General features: G+C 42.0%; 1 protein-coding gene and 1 long non-coding RNA gene across 2 annotated transcripts; one reads left to right on the top strand and one right to left on the bottom strand.

Moving 5' to 3' along the window:
• Nucleotides 1-6: 6 nt before the first annotated feature.
• Nucleotides 7-1,531, bottom strand: LOC136354906 (uncharacterized). The gene is made up of 2 exons (XR_010738767.1): nucleotides 841-1,531; nucleotides 7-704 (listed from the first exon to the last, which is right to left on the bottom strand). It is a non-coding gene; the product is annotated as an uncharacterized lncRNA (long non-coding RNA).
• Nucleotides 1,532-7,021: 5,490 nt separating this feature from the next.
• On the top strand, nucleotides 7,022-15,027 carry LOC4324542 (AMSH-like ubiquitin thioesterase 3). The gene is made up of 14 exons (XM_015766494.3): nucleotides 7,022-7,566; nucleotides 7,771-7,835; nucleotides 7,931-8,024; nucleotides 8,247-8,411; nucleotides 8,495-8,601; nucleotides 9,353-9,458; nucleotides 9,547-9,593; nucleotides 9,693-10,011; nucleotides 10,189-10,278; nucleotides 10,362-10,424; nucleotides 11,362-11,436; nucleotides 12,024-12,086; nucleotides 12,870-12,922; nucleotides 14,570-15,027. The coding sequence occupies exons 1-14, from the start codon at nucleotides 7,438-7,440 to the stop codon at nucleotides 14,748-14,750; spliced, it is 1,557 nt and encodes a 518-aa protein (XP_015621980.1). The 5' UTR covers nucleotides 7,022-7,437; the 3' UTR covers nucleotides 14,751-15,027.
• Nucleotides 15,028-17,867: the final 2,840 nt, after the last annotated feature.

The raw sequence follows: 17,867 nt of genomic DNA, 5'->3' as shown, positions 1-17,867 counted from the left end.
TTACAGTGGTTTAAAGGTTTATATTTTATTTAAAATGGGAACAAAATAATTCATTTATATGTTATCAATGTAATTGTAAATCCTGATTAGCTACAAATATCAGCTCTAAAATCTTGGATCCAAAGTTCTACAAAACAGGACCTAAGACATACTTTACCTCATACAAGCAGCCAATTGCATACGCTTGCCTTCATTGCCCACGTCAACTGCAAGGCCGTACACCACCAGCCATATATAGACAGCGCTAGCTACTAGTATGATTTATAGTAGACCACGTGCAGCAGCCTCCGACTCTTATGGACGCTGCTCCAACTCATCCACCCGGGACTTCCCGCCAGTTTCTTCCGCCTCATTCACCTTCTCTGCCCACTTGTCGGACTTGGCCAGGCTCTTCTTGCGCTCATGTTCCACTGATGTCACAAGGGAATTATTGCGCAAATACAACATCACAACAACTTGGACTTACGCTCAGCGTGTAGTTCTTCAATGCGATCCCGGAGTAGCCTCTCTCGCTAGTGGGTATCCTTCGCCTCCCTCTGGCGCTGGTCCTCCGCCCGCTGGACCGCCCGGCGGATACTCTCCACCCCCTCCACATTGTGGAAAATGAGCTTTAGGGCCTGGCTCTTCGCCTTGACCGTTTGACGTTTTTCTGCGACACACAACCCGCATCAAGGGCTACTTCACGCCACGATTACCAGCAAATCCTGACATCAAGTCGGGGGCTACTTAGCCTCACGCAGGCATACAAGAGAAGCAGCTTTTCTACTCCATACCGCGATGTCTACATCCACGCATCACACCATGGAGTTGGGGGGGGAGCTACACGGTATAGTTACTTACCTGCATTTTCAGCACCAGCGTCAAACTAGTCTCGTACATCGCCTCGGCGTCCGTGCGGTCGGCAGTGGCTCATAATTTGTGAAGGTGGACAAGCTAGGCAAGGGCTCACCGGACTTGAGCAATCTCCTCAGTGACGTCGTCCTTATCCGCAGCCTCTTTGCCCTTCCCCTGAGTAGGAGGCGGCTAAGAGCTTGCGGCCCACGGACGAGATGAAGACTCGATGGTGGCACCCGGCATGGCAGAGGACTTCATGCCGGCACTAGCGGCTAAGCCACCGCCCTATCCTAGCTTGTCGGCAGCAGCACCCGACATGGCAGAAGACTTGGCGCCAGTACCCGGTGAAGAAGACCCCAGAGCAGCATCGGTTGTATCACCGTCCTCACCCGACTGATCGGTAGCGGCACCCAACGAGGAGGATGACTTTGCACCAGCATCCAATGAGGAAGATCCTGGAGCGCCATCTGCAGCGTCACCGCCCTCACCCAGCTGGTCGATGGCAGCGGCCGTAGCTCCAACAGTGGCTTCGGATGTCATTTGGGCAGACGCACCGGATCCTTCTCCTGAAGTAGCGGTTTTATTCGGGTCGACTTGGGTTGAGACCCTGAAACGCACATTGTCCGCCGCAGTCAAAGGCTGATGGATGAGTCTACCTAAGAAGACAAAGAAAGACGTTTGTTCTCCAATCTCACCGAGCAAATCGATGAGGTCCGATCTTGGGGATGCTAGTCAGCGGCGGACCGAACGGACCTTGAGCAGCTGCACCTGGCAATCCCACCAACTTTGTCCCGTCTATCGCCGATCGCGACATTGCCGCAGTCATCTCAGCCGCCACCGCTGCCTATAGATGGCCAGAAGGCCCATCCGGCATGGCGCGGCCTAGGCACGGCCCATTAGCCATCGGGCCAGCACGGCCCGATCGGCACTTCGTGCAGGGCCGTGCCGGCCCATGAGCTGCGCCTCCCGCCCAGGCACGGTCCGAAGGCGCGGGTGGCCCATTGTGCTTTTTTTTAAATAAGTCTATTTTCCATCCCTTCTCTTTGCGCTGACATATATAGCAAAAATAAATCTATTTTCCGTCCCTCCTCTTTGGGCTGTGACATATATAGTGAAAATAAGTCTATTTTCCGTCCCTCCTCTTTGAGCTGACATATATATATATATAGCTAAAATAAGTCTATTTTACGTCCCTATTCTTTCGACCGTGGCATATAATATGTCTATTTTTACTCCCTATTGTTTATGTGTCGGACTTGGCCTGTGGCCCATCGTGCCGTGCCGGCCCGGCCCAACGTGCCGGTGGAGAGGCCCAGGCACGGCCCGGTGGTCGGGCTGGGCCGGCACGGGCCCGACCCCTGACGGGTCGTGCCGTGCTTGGGCCGGGCCAAAACACCGTGCCGTGGGCCGGGCCGTCGGGCCTCGGGCCTTTTGGCCATCTATACCGCTGCCAGGTGTTCGGACAGGTCATGTCCTTCTTCTGGGCTCTAGAGTCGGGGCTGGCAGATTCAACAATTTGCTTCCCCTTCCCCGGCACAGCTGTGGTGGTCTTTGGTTCTAGAGTCGAGCATTGTACTCCTGCCCGTGGCTGGCCACTTTGCAGCTAGGCACTTGAAAGGGCGCTCAACTGATGGGGCATCGGTTGTGCTCCTCTTTGCCGGCATCTCCAGTAGTGGCGGATTTGACACGAAGTTTTCGGTTCCTTGCAAGAGAAAACGAGAGTCAAGGTTTTGAGCACTCAAGAAAGGCGCTAATCACAATTAAGATTACCTGGGAGGGTCGACTTGCAGTACAGCAGCTTTGGGCACCCTTTCGTGCTGATAGCCGTCCCGGGCTCGAAGAAGCTCGTAATCCGGCCGGTGGCCTTATCCTTGTCAAATGGCCTGGAAGATTCTGGGTAGGATCATTCAATCCTCGGTACTCCCATGTCGGGTGGATTGGACTCTTTAGGGGTTGCACCTTCTGCATTACGAAGTTACAAGCTATGGCAACCCCTATTAAGCCAGCATTGCACAGTTGTTGGATCCTCCTCAGCGTTCCCTTCACCTGGCCCATCTCGCTGGGATCCGGGAGAGAGTACTAACAATCTCGGATTTCGGGTGTGAAAGGGGAAAAATTGGGGATGATATTGGAACTATAGAACCACTTGGCGCGCCATCCTTTGTTAGTGGAGCACAATGGGAGGTCGAAGAACTCCTTTCTCTCTAGGCGGATCTAGATTCCGCTCCCGCCGATGACCCAAGGATTTTTCTTGCCTGGCTAGGGCTTTAACTAGTACAGGTATCTAACCAAGCCAAAGTGTGGATATATCCCGCAATGTACCTCGCACAGGTGGATGAAGAGAGTGATTTTTGGAGGATCAAATTGGGGATGAGGTGATAGATGTTGATGCCATAAAAGTAAAAGAGTCCTCAAAGGAAGTCGCGGGCTGGAAGCCCCAATCTGAAGTAGAAAGAGGGGAGGAAGACTACAGTCTCACCAGTATTGGGAATGGGGAACTCCTCACCGACGACGGGCTGCCACCCGATGACCTCTCGAGAGGGGAGAATGTCGTCTTCCATAGCTTCTTCCAGATCGGGCTCCGTCACATCACGGTCGATCTCGTCCACTGCGAAGCTTGGTCCAGGATGGGGATCGAATTGGTTGATGTCTAAGACATGGTGGAGGAGGGGATGCTTTGGGAGTGGCTGGATTCGAGATTTGGGAGCTGCGGGAGCGAGATCCTTTCGGCTTCGGCTCGCGAAACCCTAGCGGGAGTGGTTTTGGCTCAACAGAGAAGATGAAGAGGCATGATACTATTTTATTTGAGGATTTAGGTGTAACGGCGATCCCGCTTGGGTCTATTTTATAACCAAAGATGCGATGTGTGGCCCGGTCCAAAAGATTTCTCACACAAAGTCCGTTCTGCCTCTCGGATGGTATCATTGCTCAAACGGCGGCTTTACTTGTCGATCTATTCAGATGAGGCAATTTACTCGGTGATCTACTCAGTAGTATTGGGGATGAGTATTCAGCTTGTCTTGTCTCTAACTAATGGCTTTACCAACCTCTGAGTCTTCATCGAGCTTAGTACTCGGGGGCTACTGTGGGGTACATGGTACCTGGATACCCATGGCAAGGCTTATGGGCAGTGCGGCATAAGGTGGGCCAAGTGCCCTAGGTCCATGCGCCTAATTTACTAAGAAAGAGATAAGGCATAAGGTGGCCAATCCTATCCCATGTAAATAGATGATAGGTACACGGATTATAAGGTCTACCCTACCATATCTAGCCAGTTGCCCTTGCACCTATATAAGGAGCATGGGAAAACCTAATAGGGGTTGATCATTCTTCCATAAGCGCCATATGCTACTCTGACACCGTGCTGCGCACATCGATACAGATCTAATCTACGCCAATTGGACTAGGGTATTGCCTCACATTAAGGGTCTAAACCACTTTAAACATCTGTGTCACTATCTCTTCTTGACCCAGCGCACCTAAAATCATATTGCCTATCATAATAATCAACAAAACCTTAGGACCATTTGGTCACGTATCTGTGCATCCTAAAGTGTGCGGATAGCAACCGAGTGTGAGCTTTGCGGCCGACGGGACGGAGGCACGGAGCAGTGAGTTGCACGCCAATATTCATAATTTCATTGTGAAAGGGATGATGGATGGTGCATATGGGGTCGGCACGCATAGAGGTGACGTAGGCAGAGCAGGTCTACTTGTGACTACCACATCCACAATTCCAGAATCTATCCCCACCTCTAGATCTTGTACGCCCCTTTTCTCTACCTTCACTCACTCCGCCATGGCTCCACCTACTGTTGCCATCGTCACAAAAAAAATAGAGAATTCGGTCATTTTCTTTTCTGATTAAGTTATAGATTTTACCTCGATTTTCATTAGCACATTTTTTAAACTATTAAATGGTGCAAAAACTCGTGCTAATCTTTCCGTTTATAAAAATAGTGAGGAAAAAAAATCAACTTAACCTCAAGGTTTCCCTCAAGATTTGAAAATTTTCCTCAAGACTATATTAAATTAGTGAGGAAAAAAATCAACTTAACATGCATAAAAAATTAGTGATTTAATTCATGTTAATTTAATATTCCCTTTGATCCCTAACATATATTGTTTTAGACTCGGGCAGAAGAATTAAGGACAATCAAATGATTTTCTTGCCTTATTCATTTATTTTGTATTGGAAAAGATGAATCACTTTATTTGTGAGAGATGAAAGTTGAAGTCCTAAAACGACTTATTATGTTTAGTAAAGATTTAGTAAGGGCTAAAACAACCTATATTCCAGATTAGAGAGAGTGGTAACTAATATGGTTTTGTATAACTATAACTGACTTTAAGTTTTATACTGACATACTTATAGATATAAAGATGGGTTACATGGATATCTTATTATTTTCTTTGAGATCTCTTTACATCATTTGTTTGAAATTTTGGTATACGGACCGACAATAGCGCATGATAGCACTTGCATTATCCAAAATATAAGTTCTTCTAAACATATGCATAACGTATGTGAAAAGAGTAGTCTTTTGGACCCAAGAGTATAGTTCCTCTGCATAGGGATATACATGAGCGATCCCACATAATCGCCATACCCATATAAAAACCTGTTTTCACAAGTTTATTTCCCACTTCTTATCTTTAACTACTTAAATCAGTATCTTTCCGTTTGTCACATCATTCTTTTCTCCCGTCACACTTTTTTTTTCATCCGTCATTTCGTTTCGTATGTACGCACCCGATTTTCTATACTGCACGAGTCAGACTAAAAACTCTAGGGTTTCGCTTCCGAGATCTATACGACATGGTTTTGCTTTGATTCTTGGAAAAAGGAAAAAGGAAAAAGGAAGAGATAATGATCGAAACCTCTCAATCAATTTCGGATTATCTCCAAACTTGTGATCGGATTTCACGGAGGATCGAGACCGATTTAGGCGTCGTTAGATAGATGCGGGAATACGGACGGAGGTAGGGAACAACACTGTAGCACTGGAGCGGGGGAGGCCGATTAGACTTGCAGTGGCTTGCTGGCCGGATGTGTGCTCGTGGGCCGAGGCGGAGTGGAGGAGAAGGGAGGAAAGAGGACCGGCTCGGTTGCGGGCTAAAGAAGGAAATATGCTGAAAATGGTCCAGAGAGGAAGGGGTTTTTTATTTAGATTTTTATTTAAATAAATACTGAAATGATGTTTGTATTATTAAAATTAGCAATTTAGCTCTGAAAATTTCAATATAATTTCATAGAAATGTAATTAATCATGAAAAATTAATAAAAATTAAATCCAACCATGTTTTATTTGGGAAACGTTATTTCCCCCATTTTACTTCATTGGTAAATTAATTGAACTTTTGTATAAGTTCTAAAAATAGTTTATTAAATAATTTATAAATCCCTGACACAAGAATTAGGGTGTAACGGTCATCCCGTTCTCGATTTGGATTAGGACGCTATATATGTACGTCCATGTCCCGAAGTTCTTTCATATATGCAGCTGCACAACTCAAAACTCCACAGGAACCGTGCATCATTCAAAATTCTGTTGTCGCTGCTCATCAAAATAGGATCGATGAGATCAATTCAATAAGGACGACTTGACGAAAACACGATCCTAAGAGTTGTGAACTCAATAATGTCATCCGTGAACAAGATATCTATATTAGTTGGAACGTCAATTCCAGATCTACAACTATGACACAACATTACATACAACTCCAACGGTTCTTCTGGTCATTTCCAATTCGCCATCCGTCTGTCGACCGCATCTTAATATCCGTGACGATCTCCTGACCTAAAGGAGCTAGGCCCAACATCCCAACTGTCACTACTTCATCCAACCACTCCAAATCCAAAACCAGATAGTACGGTGATGTTAGACCTACCATATAGCTAGGTCAGTCCAGAATTAACCTTGATTTTTATGGGTCTTTTTTTACTTCAACATTATATATATATATAGAGATTTTCTTTATATGAAGAAGACGGTGAAATTTATATTTTAATTAATTACATAATATAAATATTTCTCAACTTTTTCTCAATTTTCTCGTCTTTTCTCGCCGTTGCAAGCAAAGGCATTTTTTCTAGTGGTATCATAAAAGTTTATTAGAAAATAATTAACTAGCATTATGAGGAAAAAAGAACTACAGTAAAGGCGTAAAGCCCATCTTCTGTTGTGTTCATCTTGCTCGTTCCTCCTCTCGCAGTCGCAGGTCGCGTCGGGACGGCGGCACCTCGATCTCCTCTCTCTCCTGGTCGCGCCCGGCGCCTCTCTCCTCCTATTCGCCGTGCTAATCGAAGACCGGCGACTGCTGCACTTTCTCCCGCGGGCCTCGCTGCCGCTCCACACCCTTTCCCTCGGTTTATCGCCTCCGCGCCGCGTCGTTCTGCCCACGCCCCACCTGCCTGCCTGGCTGCCGTTCTCTCTTCGTAGCCTGCGTGGCCTTGCCCCTTCGCCTCTGTGCGGCTTCCCGTCTCAACCCCCGCTCTGCCGGAGTGGTCCCGCGCCCTCCACCAGATCTTCGCCTCTGTGCCTCTACTGGATTGGCCTGGACATCGCTGTAAAAGCTGGGCGGATATTAGGCACCACGAAGATGTCCATGCCATCATCTCGCCAAGCTATGGGAGAAATCAACATCGAGGCGATGGCACGCCCAGTCTCCGTCGACCACCGCATCAGCATCGCCTACTATTTCCGCATCGCCGACAACCTCCTCCGCCAGGTCAAACCCTAAGCCGGAATTCCATCTACAATCAGTCCCGCTGCCTCTTAGATCTCACCATCTAGTGCTTAGATGTTAGTTTTGTGTATAGGAGGGGGCACGTTTTGGAGATATAGGGCATGGTTTAGCGAATCGAGCACTATATTTGCCACGCGATTTACATTAGATTTGGTTTACAGTTGGTTGTGTTTTGTATGTTTTTAGGCCAACATATATAGGGAGGAGAAGAATCTCGTAGACCTTTACATCATCCTTCTGAGATACTCGAGGTGGGTGCACAATGTTGGTTTATCTTTGCTTTTTAGCGTGTGATTATTGCTTGGAGACTAATTATTTATATCTGGTGATCACTGGTAATTTTCAGTTTGCTGTGTGAGACTATCCCAAAACATCGTGATTATCATGCATTCAAGCTACGAGAAAAGGAATTCTTGAAGAAAGGCCCACACAATTCTGATGTATTGCTTCTCCTAAACCTTTCAAGTGCCCTGCTTACTATTTTCATCATTCTTTGATTGAATGTATACATGAACAAATTATTGCTAGAATGTACAAGTTTGTCAGGGTAAAACGCCATGTGGCATCTGAGGATCTTAATATGCCATTTTGGACTTATAATACATATAGCAAAACTTTTCTTTTGATGAATCACTCAAAAATATGTTGATGTTTTGTTGTAGAAACTCTTGAATGTTGTTAATGAGCTTGAGACTCTGAAGCCAGTTGTGCTACGGCAAATTGCTGACCTTAATAGAGGGGTCACACAAGAACCTAATAGTCAAAGTGGAACCTCTGCTGCAATTAGTCAGATGGATCATCTTACCCAAAGTTCATGTTTCACACAGGTACTACCACTGATGTTGCATTGAATTGTTGAATATTCTTGTGTGGTTATTCTGGTTAATTCATTAGTTCTTTACTTGTGCAGCCATTGGTTGGAAGCCCTACAGGATTATTGAAGATGCCATTCTCTGGAGGGAAGCATCAAGTGGAACCAACACAAAGTGGCAGACCTGATAGTCAGCTTGTCAAATCGTGAGTGTATTATTTGGCCATTCATACGCATCTGCATGATGCGGTGTATCCTAAGTATCTTTGTTTGATCTAAATAGTGGCTCAGACGTATGAAGTATGGAATTCCAGATTAAAAACTTGATGAAAATCACGTAAGGTGCAGATCAGTTGAATTTTTATTACCTTGAACATTTCAGTAAATTTGAGCAATGTTTCAGCACTTTATGCATATAGACTGCATATCGAAGCCCATAGGTTCAAGGTCTCAAGTGCTGGTTGGAACGTTGGGTATGTCGACTTGTCGAGTGACATGGATTTTTCTTAATAGATCTAACTAACCTAGTTATTTGTAAAATAATAAACACGCATAACCGGTCAGTATCAGTCGGTTCATCAATCAGTTGTGAATGTATACTTTGATATGTGGGAATGGGTCATGTACTTGATACTTGAATAGAAATCAATAAATTTTTACTGCATTCTGATTAACGCGTATGGTCTTATTCTGAAATCATTTTATATGAAAATTTTAATTATTGGATTTGGTTTGCAAATTGGTCAGATTGGCATGCCTATAACTCTGCCTCTGATTCTCTTTTGATATCTTTGTTCTATCCAACTTGAGGTCATATATGAATCTCATTTTTTGCTTGCCTGAAACATATTGAGTATTCTGTACAACTGTTGATGTTAGCATACACAGTGTACATTTCAATATTTTTTCTCTTAATATGCAGGACAATGTTATTTACTTGATGTGTAAATTACGCAGATATGGCAATCTGCCTTATCCTAAAGAAGAAACTCTATCCAGACATTCGGTACTGGGGCCTAATGGGCTTCATGGCAAATGGACGGCACCTGTTACTGGTATCAGGGTATGATTATTTTGTTCTCATTTTTTATATGTTTTCAATTGGCAACTAGTGACATACTATGAATGAATTCCATTACTGCTTGTTGCAGATCCAATATCCAAGTAATGCTGAACTAACCAAAAGTGATGTCTCTAGGTGAGTACTCCGTTAGTTGCAGCTATTCTCTTTAAGAAGTGTTTCCATTCACATGGTCACATCAATATCACTGATGCTGTCTTCCCCGTTGTCCTGCAGTTTAGTACCATCAATCTTGAACCAAGACCTCTTATATGGTCCTAGTAGATCACAAGATTTTCCAACAAATAAAAATGAGGATATGCAATCTGTTTTGTCCCTAGACGATGGCCAATTGTCTTTACCAGTAGAGGAGGCAACCTCTGTGTCTCCTGGTTTTGAAGAAGAATTTTCCCAGTTGAATATCAGGCAACCTTCTCCCCCACCTGTCATGGCACAAGTACATCCACAGCATAGGGCAATTTCTACATCAACAGTTGCTGATCTGGGGCCAGGAATTGCTAGTTCTAGCACTGGACGCTATCAGAATTTGCATGTGGTAAATTCCTACTGTAGTTTATTTACATTATTTTGGTACTATTACAGATCCACCGCATTATATTGAAGGCATGAAAGTGTCTCATTCTTCTATCCCCATTTCATCTGTATATGTACTTCTTTTTTTACTTTGATTGACTTATGAATGATGCTTTTTTATATTTTACCTACTTCTCAGCCGGTGACATTAATGGAGTGTTTTCTGAGGGTTGCTGAGGCAAACACTGCAAATAATCTGGAAACATGTGGTATTCTTGCTGGTACTCTGGTATGAGTTATTGCTGTCAACATGGAGTAAAATAGATCACCATTATGTATGTCTACATTACTAACACAGTATTTATATTGTAGAAAAAGAGAACTTTTTATGTGACAACACTGATAATTCCTAAGCAGAGATCAACATCTGATTCAGTAAGTTGTCTATATTCTGTTATCTTGTTCAGCACTTTCTTCAATTAGATGTTGACTCTGAGATGAGCCCTTGCCTACTATTACGTGCTTGATCATGTAGAGTTCTTGTAGAGTCCCTGGTGCTCCATTCTCTACAGTATATTTTTGTATCACTAACAACTAATTTACTGAAATAATTGATTAACAAACATTAGAAAAGATCAGTGATAGTTATGCTTTCATATGGCTTTGCAATGATGATATGACACCATACCTAGTACAAAGTACGACAGAAGAAAATACTACTCCCTCCGTTTCACAATGTAAGTCATTCTAGCATTTCCCACATTCATAGTGATGTTAATGAATCTAGACATATATATCTATCTAGATTCATTAACATCACTATGTATGAATATGCGAAATGCTAGAATGACTTACATTGTGAAACGGAGGAAGTACCAGCCACATAATTATTTTTAATTTGTCTACTACTATAAAGATGCAGTCGTTGTCCTCCCTCCCTTACCGCGCGCAGTGCAAAAAAATAAACTGAATCGGCCCACTCCTCCCAGAGAATTGTTCCCATGTAAAGGCTAACCCACCAAGAAAACCGGAATAGAGAAAACTAAACCCTATAAAACCATTATGCCGTATTACTCCAGATCCCGTTGGAACGCACGGGCAAGTTGATGCCTGTGTTTTTAGGAGCTTTGTCTTGATGATTCACTCTTATATATAGTAATTGTATTCCTGAAAGCGGTGAGCACTAGAAACTTTTTATCAGTCTTGAGTTGAAATAAGTTGATTTGTTTAGTAGCCTCAGTAAGTGTCAGTTAATTGCCTATGGATTTTTTGTTTTTGCATGTTACTTTATACTGCAATTTTGCATGTTGCAGCACAGTACTCAAAAGGTAGCATTTTAAGAAATAAATATATGATCTTCCTTGTTTTCCAGTGTCAAGCTACAAATGAAGAAGAAATATTTGAAGTTCAGGACAAAGGCTCACTTTTCACTCTTGGTTGGATTCATGTAAGTCCAATTGAAAAAATGTATATTGTTGATTGATCAAGCTAATTTTTGCTCTGAGTGTTGCATTACTCTGTTTGTGCAATTTTTAAATGTCTTGAGATTCAGACATGAGGGAAATGTAAACGTTAGACCTATATCTGTTTTCTAACTTGCAATAACTATTGAAGGCACCACTGATCTAGCATGACTAACTGCGGCTACTCTGCTATGTCTAGATATTGACATATTGTACACTTTGTTTGGGAAGCATATTTTGTAAATGGAATATTTTTTGGGTGTTTGCATCTCCATTTGCAATTCCTGTTGCATTGTTGAGACATATTCGATGGTTATCTTGGAACTAGGAAGTTTAACATATGATTTATGTCTATGAAATTCAATGTTACCATCTTTGTGTTCAAAGAGTTTGCAATCCATCAGATATATTTGAGTCTAATAGTTTAAATTCATTCTGGGGTGCCATAATACTCATTTTTTCTATATGTAGCATTTTATCTTTTTTTTTCCTTAATATAAAATGATTGTTCGAATGATGCAGCAATATAATTGTTTGATTTTTTTTCTCATCGATTTTCTGTTCTTTCCAGACACATCCAACACAGACCTGCTTCCTATCTTCCATTGATCTTCATAATCACTATTCATACCAGGTAATCTCCTAAACTTACTGGTGCCATACTTGTCTGGTATTGTGATCAGCTCTCAGCTGCTCAGTATGCCATTTTGATTAATCCATGTACAGTTTATTGTTCAACAGAGAAAAGTCCTGTTTTGGTCCATCAACTATTGCCCTGGTCCAACTTCGATCCCAAACTATAAAACCATTTACTTTTGGTCCCTCAACTCTCAAACTTGTCCACATTTCATCCCTTGGGTCAAACCAGGGTGATTTTTGTGACTTGGCGCCTATGTGGAGTCCATGTAGGTGGAGTGATGACATTAACATGCCAATCAATAATAAATAACAGCAAAATGAAGAAAATGCTACAACCTAGTACATGTCAACCATGCTTCCTTTTCCTCTTTTTCTCCTTAATCGATTAATACTAATATTCTATACATTATTTATTTTAAATTGCTAACTAGGATGCCATGTGGCACCATGTCATCAAAAACCACCCAGGGGCCAAATGTGGACGGTTTTGAGAGTTGAGGGACCAAAAGTGTGCGGTTCCATAGTTGAGGGACCAAAGTTGAACCAAGGGCATAGTTGAGGGACCATAAATGGACTTTTCTCATTGTTCAATTGAACCTTAGATGCTTACCATTCAAAATGCATGTTAGCGGTGCAACTTGGTCATGTCAAGTACTGTTCTTTATTGACTTGTTTGTCAAATGAACTTTTGTGTGACTGATGTTTTTATATTTTAAAAACTGTTGGATGGAATTGTTTATTTTTTAACATTGTGTTCTTGGCATCTTGCTGTCAATAGGTCATGCTTCCTGAAGCAATTGCAATAGTTATGGCACCTACTGATACAACAAGGTATCTGTTCCACTGAACATGCTTCCAAAATCTGTGGGCAATCTAGTTGGCAGCTATGGATCATTATGCTATGGATGAGTGCTGACAACTGTTAAGAATTTTTGTTTCTTCTTGTAGATTATCTTAAAACTGTTGATTTCATATCAGTAGTTCTTTTTCCAAGGGAATCTAATTCAACTCTTTAAAATTAACCTATTGGGATTTGGGAAAAGGAATAAGGTTGTGTTCGGCAGCCTGGATTGGGAACCCATGCCCCGCGCACGGAAAACGGAGCGGTCCATTAGCATGCAATTAATTAAGTATTATCTTTTTTTTTTCAAAAATGGTTCAATATGATTTTTTTAAGCAACTTTCGTATAGGAACTTTTTGTAAAAAATGCACCGTTTAGCAGTTTGAAAAGCGTGTGCGCGGAAAACGAGAGGAGGGAGTTGGGAAGCAGGGGCAATGAACACAGTCTAAGTCTACTTCACCCCCTGAAGTATTGAGGCTGGTCTACATAACCCCCAAAAGTACGAAACCGGGTATTCTGCCCCCTAAAGTATCAAAACCAGTTTAAATAACCCCCTAGAGTGGTTTTATACATGGTTTTGCTGTGCACACGATGACATGTCAATGGTTTTGGCCTCTTGGACTATAGAGACTATTGTAACATGCTAAGCATTTTATTGACAAGTGAAACGGGCTGAGAATGATGTAAATTAGTGTTAATATATACTCCCTCCAACCCATAATATGAGGCTCACAAGCATTTCAAGATTCAACTTCTAAAATATTTGACCAATAATTAGTATAATATGAATTGAATTTTATTTGTTGAGAATATTATCATTGGATTGACATTTGAATTTACTTTCATATGATTATAATTTTGTTGCTATAATAAACCTTATTATAGGACATGAGAAATTATAAGCCAATCGTATCAAGTTTGACCATTCCTTATATTATAGGATCGTGGGAGTAATATTTTTTAGGCTTGCCGATCAGTGAGTGAAAAGCAATAGTTAGATCAACTTGGGTTTACTAGACTAATCTTTGTGTCATGCAAGCCAATACCGCTGCCACGTAATCATTTACATGGCAAAACCACCTACAAAACTACTCTATAGGGGGTTATTTGAACTGGTTTTCATACTTCAAGGGGTAGAATATCTGGTTTCGTACTTTAGGGGGTTAAGTAGACCAACCCCAATACTTATAGGTGGTGAAGTAGACTTATTCCTTGGGAAAAAAGTCTTGTTGACTGCAACAACGTATCCACTAGTAAATGCATTTTGCGAAGTATTAAATGCATCCCAAAACTATGAATGGCGAGTGGCACCTGGGGCAGTAGATACTAGATGCATATAATATTTTAACTGTCTCACTATCATTTTCATATAAAAAAAATCAAAGGTGCATGCTGGAGACCATGATGCTACGCTAATGTCAAATACGTTACATATTCCTGCACAGAGAATTTTGTTAACCTGCTCACATGCTGTAAAGCTGCTCTGTAGCCGTTGGTTTCCTTTTTTGAGATACTTCAATTTGCTTAACTCAACGTAACAAGGACTGGTACAGTGGCCCGATGTCTTGAAATTGGCGTCCTATTCATGTTTATTCCCATTTGATCACGTGGCTGTCTTTCTTTTTTCATTCAACAGAAAGCATGGTATATTTCATCTGACGGATCCAGGTGGTATGGGTGTGATACATGATTGTCAAGAGAGTGGATTTCATCCTCATGAGGAGCCTCTCGACGGTACCTCTATCTATGAGCATTGCTCCCATGTGTACATGAACCCAAACGTGAAATTTGATATGGTGGATCTCCGTGAACTGTGAAGCTTGATTCCGTTTGGGGAAGTTGTTCACTTTTGACCTTTTTCTGACAAATACATGCCGCTGAGCTTATTTATTTGCTACGTTGGAAGGCCTGTTAATTTGATGTAAGCGTTTGTAAATAGCTAGGCCATTCAATTTCCGTGCATAGGGATCTTGTTTTGGACCAATGCTAGTTCTGGTTATGGAGAGTGGCATCACGAATGTAATATCATACATTTAACTGGCCCTTTTTATACCCTACAGCAGAATAAGTATCCTACAGCAATTCAAGTTCTAACTGAATTCCTAATGACAATTTTTGGGACAGCCTATATGTGCAAACGCAACTACGCGTCGGGCACCCCATGGATTCCAAAAATTGGGCGCCCCCTGGAGTGCTGTCACCATGTGCTGCAGTCTGCATAGCATTGATTTTTCTCTGCACATGCTCTTTCTCCGCCAGCAACGCAAGCAATGCATTGCACGCATGCAGTCATCGACCGACTATGAATTGCCTAATTTTATGGCGCCGGTAGGATAGATAGACCCGGAATCCTCCCATTACCGCGTCCTGCTGCCCCCACATGCGGACGCTAATCACGTGATTACTGCTGATTATATGATTTAATCACAATCGGCAGCAACCGTTACATTTTTATACTTAAAATTTTAAATTTTGTGTTCATGTTGAAATTTTTAAATTTTGGAGTTGAAAGTTTTAAAAGTTGAGTTAAAAGTTTTAAAATTTGGAATTGAAATTTTTGAATTTTTGAGCTAAAAGTTTTGAAATTGGATTTGAAAGTTTAAAAATTTGAGATGAAATTTTTGAATTTTCAGTTAAAAATTTTGAATTTCGGGTTGAAAGGTTTGAAATTTTTAGTTGGAAGTTTCATAAAATTAAGTTCAAATTTTCAAATTTGAGCTCAAAATTTAAGATGAATGTGTCAAAACAATATCTCGGCAATACTAAAAAGGGTGGCTATCAAGCAGAAAAAGTGGATCGGTCACGAGACAAGAGGTTTATATAGATTCAGGCCTTCTTAACGAGAAGTAATACCCTACTCCTGTCGGGGGAATAATCCGCCGAGTATATTATTGATCGTATGATCTGAGAGAAAAGTTATGGCCCTAAAGGCACCCGAACCCCTCCTTATATAGGGGGAGGAGTCTGTATTACAAGATACAGCCCATGTTCATAACGGAAATTACAATCACATCTGACTAGGACCTTCGGATGTTTCCTTAGTATACAAGCTAACATAACAACCGAGTCCTTTACTAAAGATATTTTATCTATATATGGTATCCCCATACCCAGTCGGATATGCATGCCGTATGGGTATGGGGTATCCATAATTTCCACAGTAGTCCTTGAGACCTTTACAGTCGATGAAATAATCTTCTCTTGAGCCTTTTAGATGAAAATCCCGAGTGCTTTAATTATTCCTGCCTTGGTCTCCCGAGTGCTTGAAGCAAAGACTGTGAAGGGCTAAAAAATAAAAAAAATAGGTATAGCCCCCGACTATGTGATTAGTTAAACAAAACTAAACATATAGTCAAGGTATAATTTAATAACCAACCGAGTGGTTTTATAAATAAAATTACCCAAGTAATCAAATAGCAAAGCTTATGCGACTTTTATCCAAAAATTCAGCCGACTGTTTTAATTTAATAAGATCACCATAAAGTTATATAAAGATCCGAGTGGTAAAAGCACTCTAAAGATCTGTTATCTATTTTGGTGCTTAAAACAGCTTTCGTTATAAAGAATCCAAGTAAAAACTCTTAAATGATTTATCAACCGCTGAATAAATAACAACTTCCAAGCTTAAACAGCCTAAGCCGTAACTTGTGCCTGTCATTAAAGAAATTAAGCATATAACAAGCCAAAGGAACGACAACTTTAAAAAACTAGTTGTCTTGATTTAACCCTAACAGCTTTGTGACCTTATAAAGAGGTCAACAAATATGATATTTTACTGTAGGGCACCTTTTTGTTTGCATAGTAGTAATTCCAAAGAATTATCTAACTGCATTAAAAAGATTTTCAACGGTATTGGGCTATATTATTGTGGGCAATTTTGCCTAAGCAAATAATACGCCTAAGTCCCAAAGGACCACAATCAGCCACACCGAAAATATAATTGGGCTGAACACTGTTTAGGCCCAGGCCCATTAGCGCTTTCCGATACCCTGCGATAAAAATCGCAACGAAGGAAACCCCTTCATCTTCCTCGCCGCAACTACCACTTCTTTCCCTATTTCTCGCTATGGTAACAAAACCGCGCCGGCGAAAGTTAGGGTTTGCAACCACGCCTCAATCCGCCTTCTACGAACCATTTTTCTTCCGCCAGAGTCTTCCGCGCGACCACCACATCAATCTCCCCACCAATCATCACAACTCTCTCTCCAGATCTCTTCATCCCTTTCTCATCCATGACGGAGGAGAGAGAAAGCTTTGAAAGCCAATGGGCGCCTTCCGACGTTACGGAGGATAATCTGAAGGAAATGGTGGCGCACGGTGTACTTCCGGCCAAGGAGATCATCGGATGACGTCCAGCGTGCGACAAGGCCTTCCTAACTCCTGACACTCATGAGGTTGTTGTTTTCACTCCATTCTTCTATGGAGTGAAAATAGGAAAATGATTTTTTGATGATGATGACGATGTTGATGATTGTCACGACCGGAAATAACCCAACGGGCGTTCCTTACGTGCGTGCATTATTCCTTGTCCCAGGAGGCAAGGTACACCAAAAGTTGATACAATTCAGAGTTTAACAAGCGGAAGCGTAATTAATTAATTTATTACATGGGCGGCGAAGACCCAACACACAAGCAGACAAACGAAAAACAGCGGAAGACTAGGGCGACGACCACAGGCGCTTGACGGCAGGCACGAGTTAGACACCAAAGCTTTCATCATCCAGGGGCTCCTCTTCTGGGTTTGGGAAAAATTGAGCAAGACTGAGTACAACCACCGTACTCAACAAGACACACCCACAAGTGCAGAATAAATGCAATGGAGTACAAGGGAACCATAATATAGGGAGTTAGGGTTTGCAGCAAACAGCATTAAAAGACACTTAGTTGCTCAAAGCTATTTTGTAAACACGGTCCTAGAGCTATACAATATTATT

This window comes from Oryza sativa, chromosome 1 (genome assembly GCF_034140825.1).
Source record: "Oryza sativa Japonica Group chromosome 1, ASM3414082v1".
Taxonomy (NCBI): Eukaryota; Viridiplantae; Streptophyta; class Magnoliopsida; order Poales; family Poaceae; genus Oryza; species Oryza sativa.
This window is presented reverse-complemented; position numbering and strand designations above follow the sequence as displayed.

Bases quoted from the DNA above. Each gene is read 5' to 3' on its own strand.
- LOC4324542 (XM_015766494.3), top strand. From the start codon at position 7,438: ATGTCCATGCCATCATCTCGCCAAGCTATGGGAGAAATCAACATCGAG. The intron at 8,412-8,494 runs GTACTACCACTG...TTACTTGTGCAG, and splicing joins AAAGTTCATGTTTCACACAG to CCATTGGTTGGAAGCCCTAC. The intron at 12,087-12,869 runs GTAATCTCCTAA...TGCTGTCAATAG, and splicing joins ATAATCACTATTCATACCAG to GTCATGCTTCCTGAAGCAAT.